Below are 11430 nucleotides of genomic sequence, written 5' to 3'. Positions count from 1 at the left end.
CACGTGAGCTGGGAGCCCCCTCGCCTTGATGAAGATTCCTGCCTTTGTAATATTTCCCAAAATATTTCTTTCTCTGGATTTTTCCCACGGCTCAAGCTTGTCTTGCCAACCTGAGATCTTTGCCCGAAGGAGAGAAGCAACCTAGAACTAACTTCCTGACAGTGAGAACAATTAGCCAGTGGAACTACCTGCCTCCAGAAGCGGTGAATGCGCCAACACTGGAAGTCTTTAAGAAGAGACTGGACAGCCATTTGTCTGGAATGGCATAGGGTCTCCTGCCTGAGCAGGGGGTTGGACTAGATGACTTCCAAGCTCCCTTCCAACTTGATGATGATGATGATGATGATGCTCCTGGTGGCCTCCATCCTTGATGTTTAGGCTAGCAGGGACTCATGGGATTTGTCATCCAACATACCCGGGAGCCCCCGTGGCTCAGGAACCTCATCCCTGAAATCTGTTGTAGCCGCTTTTACTATTCCTGATCCCTTGCCCGTCCCCCAAATTCCACTGAGCCGCACCAAGCAAAATTGCAAACCAAGAAAAAAAATTGAGTGTTTCTATGTATTAGGAACAAATCCGTTCCTTCCCCCCATTTCGCATAAACCGCCTGGCCCTTCCCGGCCCTGCTGCAGGCGACGTACTCCAAACCTCATCATCCCCATCGCACAGCAGCGGAGGGGACGATGGGAGAGGCAGTCCCGCCTTTGCCCGGGGCGCTGGGCTCCGGGTGAAGCGGGGCGGGAGGGGGCTTGTGCGATCCCCACCCACCCACTTCTGGCCTGCCAAGAGCCCGGCTCTCCGACCTTCCTTCCGGCGGGCGCCCAGTTGCCGAAGAAGGCGCGAGCCGGCCCAACGGCGCGTCTCTCGGCGGGCCCGGAAGCTCGGAGGGCCGGGCTGGCGTCGCCGAGAGCGCGGGCTTGCGCAAGCCGAGAGGCCTCGCCGGGCTCATCCGGCCTTTGCGCGCACCTCTGCGGCGCTTCTCGGCGCGGCGATGCCCTGCGGGAGACGCTGAGCGGGACAGGCGGACTTTCCCACGGGACGGCCATGGCGGCGGCGGCGGCGCAAGAGGCTTCCGAGAGGTGCGTCTTGGCCGGGCAGGGGCGGGTGGGGCGCCTGTCCTAGACCCGGACGGCCGGACTCTGCGCGCTCCCCGTCGGACCCGGCCAACGCGGACCGGGCTGGTCCGCCTCCCCGGCCCGGGACGCGCGTCTTCCCGGTCGGGCTGAGCCGGGGCTGGCCGACCTTGGTGGAGTGCCGTGGCTCAGCCATACCGGGTCTATGTAGGTCGTGTGTGTGCGTGTGCGTGTGCGCGGCACGCAGCCCTTTTGCCGTACAAACGGGGCTCCAGACCAGGTTTCTGGCCAGGTATCTGCCATACGCACGTCGGCATGCGCCTTCGAGTCAGCCTTGACTCGCGGGGACGGTTGGAGGAGGCCCTGCAGTTCTCTTGGCAAGAATGTGGAGGGGATTTGCCCTGCAAGCTTTCAGAGAGCGGCTGGTGCAAGGTCACCCAGCCGGGGCACGACTAGATTGCAGGGTCCCGGCTGGTTTTTTTGAGGAGCCAATGCATCTGCCCCACTTTCTGTTTAATGCTGATCGCTGAGCTCTGTAGCTCTCACTTGGGCAACAACCGCTTGGAGGCAAATGAAGAGTCAGCACGGAAGGATGGAGAGGGTTAGGTTTATTCCAGTTATTCCATGTTATGCAAATGACTATGGAGATTAGCAATCAGGTCTGTTGTCCCAAAGGTGCTTTTTCCAAAAGGCAAGTGGACTTCCTTGGGTTTTTTTCCCTTGACAACATTTCGCTTCTCATCCAAGAAGCTTCTTCAGTTCTAACTTAGTTAACTCAGAACTGGGTTGGATGAGAAGCAAAATGGAAAAAGGAGAAAGGGGGGGGGAACCAAGAAAAAAACCAAGTTGCCTTTTGGAAAAAGCACTTTTGGAACATGTCATGCAGATGGGTAAAGCGTTGTGTAGTGGGACAGTTGTGCCTATAGAATAGAAGGCCCAGGGGTTACAAATCTTCTCCTGAGATTTTCTATCTCACCTCCTGCTTTGGGATAGTAATTTGGTTATTCCCACTGTCATCACGTATTTTCTGATGGTATCACCTTGGCGCCATCCGACATCTTTTAAAAAAGAAATCATTTCAGAAGGTTTAGGAGATGGGGAATTCTGGGAGTTGAAATCCACACATCTTAAATTTGTACGTTTGAGAAACACTAGGTCAGGCATGTCAAACTCGTGACGTCGCGCGACGTATTGGAGCTTTTTCGCCATTGCCGGCAATGGGGTGGGCGCAGCTCCGGTATGATGAAACCGGCCCGCAGGTCGGCAGTTTGACACCCCTGCACTAGGTCCTTCCACACCCTGCCAGTCTCACAGATAAAGAAAAACCAACTGTTAGGAAAATATACTATAAACAAATATTTCTCACTGTAAATATCTAAGAATGTAAATATTCACTGCTAGAGGGGAATAACTGCTACTTGGTTTAAAAAAATATGCAAGAGAAATTTTAATTCTCCAAGCAGACTGCAAGATTAGGCTCGTATGGTACAATGGTGAGTTCAGCATGATTTCAAGAGAAAGAGATTCCCAAAGCATAAGAGAATGTTTTAAGTAAGACGAACATCTTTAGCTTGAAGAAAGTGTACACTTTTAATAAGAGAGCATTTCCTTGACCTTCAACTCCACAGCTTTGCAACTCCGCAGCTTTGCTAAAGACTCATACTTGGTTGAAGCCTCCCCAGTCCATGAAACAGCTAGATAAAGATCTTAATTGCACGGTAGAAAGAAGCCAGTAAATCAGATCTTCTCCTCCATCACCATGAATGCATGTCTCCTGGGAAATTCTGGGAGTTGAAGTCCAGACTACATCTTAAAATGGCTGAGGTTGAGAAACACTGGTGTAACCTTTTTTTTTTTTCTGCAAAGCTGGATAGCTGTTGGTTGTTGACATTCATAACTGACATCCCTGTGCTGAAAATGTCTGCCTCTCAATTCCCACGATTCTTGGCATTTCGGCTGAGAAAGTTTAATGGTGAAACACAAAAGTTCCCAATTCAAATGTCATATTGGTAGTTTGTTAAGGCTGTCTCTATCCTTTCAGTAACTATTCAGCCTCAGTCTTCCTATTATTATTATTATTATTATTATTATTATTATTATTATTATTATTATTATTATTGGATTGCTATCCCCTCCTTTATGCATGGTGAACATTTTTAATAGTCCTGCCTTCTCTTTTTCCCACAACATCCCTGTGAAGTGGGCTGGGCTGAGGGAAAGTGACAGGCCCAGAGTCACCCTGCTGGCTTTCATGCCTAAGGTGGGACTCGAACCCATAGGCTTCTGTTTTCTGGCCTCCTGTCCCACCAGACCAAATTGACTCTTGTTATTTGGGAACATAAAACCTTCCAACGTAAAAATGGTTGAGGTAGTACTTTAAACCATGAGGCCATGTGTGGCAAAACTGGGACACGCTGGGTGTGTCTCATTTCAACTTCATCCTGGGCCTAAGGTGTGGTTCAAACTTGTGAGACCAGCTTTGATATTAACATTTTTCAGCACTAGAATTCAGATACATAATTACTACCATGGGTTTGTTTAGAAATCTTTGCATCATTTCATGAATACGAGAAACTGGCTTCACTTCAGAAGCAGATTCCAGAGGCAGATCCAACTCTTTGGCAGAGTACAAGTTGATCTCAGACCAGTTGGTCATTTAGACTTGGCACAGCTCCATATCCAAATCATTGTCTGTTTGGGTAACGAAATATCTGCACGAAAACAAGCAAGCTCAGAGAGCGCCAAGGACCCCTTTGTTTCAGCCCTGAGCTGCAAATATTCTCCTTTAAATGTTGTCTCTTTTTTTCTGGACTTGTAAAAAAGTCCCATAATAGTTAGTGTGAGAGGAAGGGCAAGTTAACATCCACGAAATTGAACCCAATTTTATTTTCTACAGCCACAGAAGTTCAGATCTGAAATAACAGATATTGAAATTGCAACCACCTAAATTTATTTCGATATACTGTAAAGAAAAAATTCCTGGTTATAACAGACAAAACTGGAAGGTTGCAGGTTGTTCATTTCTCAAGGGTTTGTAGAAGAAACTGGATAACACTCTCAAGGATGGTTTAATTGGTTTTCCTGCACATTGGAGAAGGTTGGATTAACTAAGTGATCTTTGTAGGCCTTCCAACTCCATGATTTTTGCCCGGTCTCTGCCTTATTTTGGCAGAATAGCATATTATTGAAAAGCCAAAGGTGTTCTGACCGAGAATTGTACGTACTCTGTTCTACAAAGACCCTGCAAAGTGCAGCTGTCAAATCCCATGCCAGACATTTGACAATTGAGGGATTTTTTTTTTCTGGAAGCAACAGTCATCAGGTGCCCAAAGTTAACCAGAACAGGGTAAAAAAAAAACCCCAAGCCTTTTACAGGATAGTTTCGGTGCCATACAGAACCTCATCTTATACAGTTGGCTTCCTCCACCACTTCGCCCAAGATCTACATCTCTTCTTGGGGGAAAAGTCTCCTAACTATGTTGCTGTTGTTAATTGCGAAGTTGTGTCCGACCCATCACGACCCCATGGACAACGTTCCTCCAGGCCTTCCTGTCCTCTACCATCTTCTGGAGTCCATTGAAGCTCACACCTATTGCTTCAGTGACTCCATCCAGCCACCTCATTCTCTGTCGTCCCCTTCTTCTCTTGCCCTCCATCTTTCCCAGCATTAGACTCTTCTCCAGTGAGTCCTTCCTTCCCGTTAGGTGGCCAAAGTACTTGAGTTTCAACTTCAGGATCTGGCCTTCTAAAGAGCAGTCGGGGTTGATCTTTCTAGGACTGACTGGTTTGAATGCCTTGCAGTCCTAACTATGTCTCCCTCCAATCATTTATCACAGGAAAATTTTGATCTTCCTGCTTGCTCTTTTGATTTAGCAGGACAAAGTGGAGATAGGGATCACTCTGCATTCCTTCAACGCTTCTTTTCTCTTTTTCTCTCTCTCTTTGTCTCCCAGGCATTGCTGGGTGTGTTTTGCTACCGAAGGTGATGACCGGTCGGCCGAGTGGGTCTGTCCTTGTCGTTGCAAAGGATCCACCAAGTGGATTCACCAGGCCTGTCTCCAACGATGGCTGGATGAGAAGCAAAAGGGCAACAGTATTGGAAGTGTGAGTTGTCCCCAGTGTGGAACTGAGTACTGCATCGTCTTTCCCAAAGTAGGTGAGTGTAGACCTGGTCAGGAAAGGCCCAATCACTGCTGGATCAATGCCCCATTTCACTGAAGTGGAATCAGGTGCTGAATAAACACTGCATTTCCTCCAGAGTCATTGCAAACTCTGTCTTCTCCACTAGATTGGTGTGGCTTGCACAAAATAGACACATTGGAGATTTCAAATGACTGTTATTGATCTTTCCAATAATGGATGATTCAAGATTTTTTCCCCCCCTCTTCCTTCCCTGGTCTAATACTGCTCAGGACCAATGAGACTTATGCAGGTAGTCCTCAACTTAACAACCATTCATTTAGTGACTGAAAATACAACGGCACTGAAAAAAGCAACAAGCGTCTGAATTTTGATCATGTGACCAGGGGAATGCTGCAGTGGTTGTAAGTATGAGATACAAGTCGCTTTTTCCAGTGCCGTTGTAACTTCGAACAGTCGTAACTTCGAACTTTTGTAAGTCTGTTTTCTGAATGTGGCACAGAAGTGGGGTTTTGACTCCTGGTTTAGGATTCTGCTCTATACAGCAGGGATCCCCAACCCCCAGGCCACGGCCTGCTCAGAACCGGGCCGCACAAGTGGCAGGCAAGCGTGTGCTTGCAGCTCCATTTGCGTGAGCGGTGGGTACGTGTGCGCGTACGTGCCCACCCCTCGTGTAAATTGAGCTGCGCGCGCCTGAAGCTCACATGGAACCATTTCCTCTTCTCCCCCCTCTCACCCCCCCCCCACCGTCCACAAAGCCGAAAAGATTGGGAGCCACTGGTGTATAGGCTGGCTTCTGGTCCACGAGGACTTCTTTGGATGCTTTGTCTTCTCTTTGCAGGACCCCTAGTCTATTTCCTGCAGCAAGTGGACCGTATTTTATCCAAAGTGAGCCCTTTTGCTGCTGCGGGCATTGTGGTGGGGACACTGTACTGGTCGGCAGTGACTTATGGAGCTGTGACTGTGATGCAGGTAAGACTTGATGTGGCAGCAGGAAAGGCTGCCCTCCCTTCCGAATCCCTCTGCAGAGACACCCCCCCCCCAATGACTATGTTAGTCTGCAGAACATGGTGAAGTCCAGAGCCTTAGGCTGTTTCTTCTTGATTCCTTAAACACTCCCACCAACATTGATAGCGCAAGTCACTGGTATATAAACAGAGAACGAACCCCACTCTGCTTTAGCACTGATGATGTTACCAAGTTGGGTACTGAAACGTCTGCAAGAAAGCAAACTCAAGGAGCACCAAGAATCCCGTCTTCACCACTGCTCACACTGGCTCTCCTATAAAATATGGTTTTGAATTGTGTGTTAGCACAACTATCCCACCTTTCATTCAGGAGCTCAAGCCATCTCCCATTTTCCCCATAACCCCCCAGCGAGGTAGGTTCGGCTGAGTGACACTGACCTGCCCAGCATCTCCCAGAGAGTTTCTTTGGCTGAGCCGAGACTCGAATCTCAGCCTGCCCAAGGCTTGTGCAACTCCTAATCCCTCACTCATCCGGCTCTCCAACGCCACAGGTGGTCGGCCATAAGAAGGGCCTGGATGTGATGGAGCGAGCTGATCCCCTCTTCTTGCTCATGGGGCTGCCCACCATTCCAGTCATGCTGGTGCTCGGCAAGATGATCCGTTGGGAAGACTACGTGCTCCGAGTGTGGCGGAAATATTCTAGCAAGCTCCAGGCCCTACATTCCTGGGTTCCAGGTTAGTGTGTTTTTCTTTTGAGTTCTGGGCTCCTACTTTGAAGTGATATGGACAGGGATGGGGGGGAGGGGAATGGAGTTGATTTTTCGCATCCTGGGGGGGGGCATCTGCAAGTGGAGAGGTGTCAAACAACCAAGGTGGCAGCAGAATAACCCTTGGCCATGCATTTGACTCAGGAGAGCAGTGTTTCTCAACCTGAAGAATTGTGGACTTCAACTCCCACAACTTTAACAGAGCTTCAGCGTGGGAGTTGAACGGGACTGGGGAATTCTGGAAGTTGAAGTCCACACATTTTCAAGACTGAGAAACATGGCAAGGGAGTTAAGCCAGTAGTGATGTGTACTGCATCCTTATCCACATCAGAGATGGTGCACCAGGGTTTTAAGTCCTGCAAAAGGAATAATTTTGCATCATTTTTGGGGGGAGGGAGAAGCAGCTGTGCACCCAAGAAGCCCTGGTCTAAGCAACCAACTTGAGTCTCGTTCTACCTGGCACAGTCCGATTTTAAGCATATCTTTTTCACCTTAAGGACTAAGAACGTTGGATTTTTGTTTTGGGTACGTGTGTTCAAGTGTGGATTTGTGTTTTGGAGGAATCCCATAAATGAGCACCAAGGTTGAATCTCTGGCCAATGTCCAAAGGAGAATCTTTTCTGTGTGTTGGTGTCTGAGTGGACACCTACTGCAGAGGAGAATAACAGGACCAGTTGCTGGCTCTAATCGCCATTGTAGACCACCCATTAAGGCTTTATAATGAAGCCAAGAGATGGGCAGTTCAGTCCCTGGAATCTGGGAATCCAGTCCTTTTAGAGTGGTCTAGTCTCCTGTTTTCTCTCCTCAGGAACCAGTCGTCCAATCCCATCGATACCTCTGGCCGAGTCACGCTACCAGAGTGATCACCTCTCCATCTCACGCACCTTGTGTGGGGCCCTGGTGTTCCCAACCATTGCCAACCTTGTGGGCCGGGTCACTTTTCAGAGAGTCAATTCCAACCTCCAACGTACCATCCTGGTGAGTCAGGAGATGAACGGAAAGAAAGCCATTAGCAGCGTTAAAGGTTTGGGTTGCCTTCCCCAGAACTGGTCCCAGGACAGTCCAACTGCATTCAGTAAGGAATCCCTGTCGTTTGCTATTGAGCATCCCTCTCTTTCTCTCTCTCTTTCTCTCTCCCTCTCCCTTATAAACACACATAAACATTATAAGGTCAACTAAAATCTAGTCATCTTTCAGCAGTCTCCATTGAAGAAACGTAATGGGAATAACTTGAGGAAAACAAGAAAAAGCCATTACCGAGACAATGGTCAGATAAAAGAGGTCTGAATCTGGGCCAGAACTGTAATCTGAAAAAGCATTCCAGACAGGACTTGCCCTAGTTCTTGCAAAGATAAAGGGAGGGAGGAAGCGCATTGACACTTGCAAGATTTGGGATCAACTCTTCAAGGTAAACCAGGTTAGGAAAGCAAAGTCAAATAAATAGGCTAACGCTGTTTTTTGTGATAGAACTATTGTAATAGAGTCTTGCAACTTGGAATACGTTTCCCCCAATCTCCCTTAGGGAGAACTAGGGCAGGTCTTGCCTGAGAGGCTTTCTCAGGTTATAGTTCTGGCTTAGACTCACATGTCCTTTATCTAATCATTGTCTGATAGTGGCTGGAATAACAGAAGGGACAAGAAAGCTTATTCCTTCTGTCTGTTACATCACCACTTTGTTCCTCCAGGCTTGGAGCTCAAATTAGGCTGTGGTGTTCTTTAGAACCGCAGCCCCCAACCTTTTTGATATCAGGGACCAATTTTGGGGGAGGCAGTTTTTTTCCACGGACCAGCGGCAGGAGGAATGGTTTCGTAAAATACTATATCCCTCACAAGCATAGATGGAGCTTTACTTGCTTGGGTGGTGGGTTCCTAACGTGCTGCAAATCAGTCCTGGTCTGAAGACCAAGGATTGCTTTAGAGTGTTTCTGTTATTCGTGCAATCCTGATTTGATTGTTTTAAATTTAGCTAGCTGGGGCTGTAAAGGTTGAAGATGACAATCTTGGAGAGCAGCCAAACGAGGAAGGTCGATCCACCGTCTCTCCTTTAATTCCCTTCCCTTCTCTTCTCTCTTGGTAGGGTGGCATTGCCTTCGTGGCCATCAAGGGAGCATTGAAAGTGTATTTCCGCCAACAACAGTACTTGATCCAAGCCAATCGTCGCATCCTCAACTTTGTAGAGAAAGAAGATGGGCAAAAGGACTTGGCTCAGCCCGAGGAAGACAGCGGTAATGAAGTGGGGCTCAGCTAGGAACAACAGTCTTGGCTTCTGCAGATCCTTCCCTTCCCCCCCCCCCAGAATAAGTGAATTCTTCTCGAAGAGAGATTGTAGCTCATCCAACGTCGTTCTTGAAGCAAGTGCCTTTCGGGCAACCCAGATGTGGCTGCTGTGTGTTGTGGAGAGATGCCGACTTGAAGTTGGGTGAGCGAAATCTCTGGAATCTTCTGTATCAGTAAACAATGCTCCTTTCCAAGCCAGTTTCTTTTTTGTGTGTGTGTTCTGACCAGCTGACCTTGCTCTTTCTTCTGCCTGGTCTGAATATCCTGCCTAGAATCTGTCCCTCGATCTCTTTAGAAATCATAATTTCAATAAATCCGTGATAAGCTCCCTCTTCCCACTAGGGGAATTCAGAGTATGGCTTTTCTTGTTGAAGAAAGGTGCTGGGTTGTAACATGGTCGTATTTGGCAGGAAAAGAGGGGTGTCTTTGGGGGTGGGGGGGGTCAAAAAAGTAAAAATGGTGGCCATAACTATGGAACCAAAGCCCTGCCTCTTTTTACATGCGCAGTGATGTAAAACTGGACTGTTAAACCCCATGCTGCCCTACAGCTGGCCTTTCTTATTATTATTTCATACGGAGAATTTATATGGCTGCCCATTCACTTTCAATGACTCTGGGTGGCTTACAGAAAATAAAAACCCAACATACAAATAGTAAAAGCAATAGTCCCACATGCGCCCTGGTAACAGCAATCAATCAAACAAACAAGCCACTTCATGGGCTCCACCCTATTCTGGGTTCCCCAGGCTCATGTGGCAAAACCAGGTCTTCAGGGCCTTGCGAAAGAGTGTCACAGTGGGAAACAGTCTATTCTCCATGGGGATGATATTCCAAAGAGAGACTGGAAACCACAAGAATAGGAGTCTCCAGGTCAGCAATGTCTCTCTTGAGTTCAAGAAAGGCCAACCACATATCCACATCAAGCCCATTTTTCAAACACACCTAGATTACCTGCAGCAAGGGCTACTTCCAGATTCAGTATTCTTTTTGCAAAGGAATGAATTGATTTTTCAGATTAGCCATCCCACTACGTTCTATTTCAAAGGATGGTTATTTTTCTGGAGAGGGGAGGAGGGCTTGTAGTGAAATTTCCACTGACAGAATTGAAGCACTTTTTTTTTTACAACTCAGTTCCATTGTTACCCAGACAGGGAGTTTTGGGATTTGGGGATGGCAAAATGTATAGGGAGGAAGGGTGAATTCTCACAGTACGTTTGCCTACCCATGACACTTTTCATCCGTGTCAATGGAAAAAAATTCTGTAGATGAAATTGCCATGCAGGAATGGAGCCTTAGTAAGAACACATTTGGAATACTGCGTCCAGTTTTAGTCACTGAATTATAAAAAGGATGTTGAGACCCTAAAAAAGAGTGCAGAAAAGAACAACAAAAGAAGATTAGAGGGCAGGAGGATAAAATATATACAGAACAGTTGAAGGAACTGGGTATGTCTAGTCTAGTCTAGTGAAAAGAAGGACCAGGGGAAACATGATAGCCGTGTTCTAATATTTGAGGGGATACTATAGAGATGGGGGGAGGGGGTCAACCTATTCTCCAAAGCACCTGAAGGCAGGACAAGAAGCAATGGATGGAAACTAATCCAGGAGAAAAGCAACCTAGAACTAAGGGGAAATGTCTTGACAATTAGAACAATTAAGCAGAAGTTACGGGTGCTCCAGCACTGGAGGCTTTTAAGAAGAGACTGGACAACCACTTGTCTGGATTGATGTAGGGTTTCCTGCTGGAGCAAGGGGTTAGACTAGAAGACCTCCATCTCTATTACTCTGTTATTCTTTTACTCCTTTTCGACCACAAGATGGTGCTGGCAGTTTAAAGAATATCAAGAGATTCTCTTCAGCGCCTGACTTTAGACAAAAAAAAAAAAAAACGGTGAGCAGGTTTGAAACTTGCCAGATCTACCAGAGTTTATTTTGCGGAAACATTATTTTTTATAATGTTTATGAAACGTTATCCACAGTGGAAGCTTCTTTCAAAGCAAGGGCAGTTCCCAACACACGATTTGTCTAGTTTAAAGACTGTATTTCATTCCTCAGACCAGAGTTCTCAAGTTTTTTTCAAATGCAAGAATGCACAATTGTCTTTTCCCCCAACATTTTCCTCTTGGACCAGCTGAATTTTTCAAGAAATAAGGTTTTAGATTTTCCATCACCAGATGAAGCAGAAACGTCTTTTTATAAGAGCCCC

At 47.2% G+C, this 11430-nt stretch overlaps 1 protein-coding gene across 1 annotated transcript; it reads left to right on the top strand.

The window, feature by feature from the left end:
• The first annotated feature begins 743 nt into the window (after positions 1–743).
• LOC120318794 (E3 ubiquitin-protein ligase MARCHF5-like) lies at positions 744–9423 on the top strand. The gene is made up of 6 exons (XM_039366852.1): positions 744–1079; positions 5027–5229; positions 6055–6185; positions 6733–6916; positions 7757–7926; positions 9026–9423. Exons 1-6 carry the CDS (start codon positions 1045–1047, stop codon positions 9194–9196), a joined length of 894 nt encoding a protein of 297 aa, XP_039222786.1. The 5' UTR covers positions 744–1044; the 3' UTR covers positions 9197–9423.
• Positions 9424–11430: the final 2007 nt, after the last annotated feature.

The sequence above is a fragment of the Crotalus tigris genome, unplaced genomic scaffold (assembly GCF_016545835.1).
Source record: "Crotalus tigris isolate CLP2741 ecotype Arizona unplaced genomic scaffold, ASM1654583v1 scf7180000020455.750797, whole genome shotgun sequence".
Lineage (NCBI taxonomy): Eukaryota > Metazoa > Chordata > Lepidosauria > Squamata > Viperidae > Crotalus > Crotalus tigris.
Note: the sequence above shows the minus strand (reverse complement) of the source record. Positions and strands in the feature narration are given on the sequence as shown.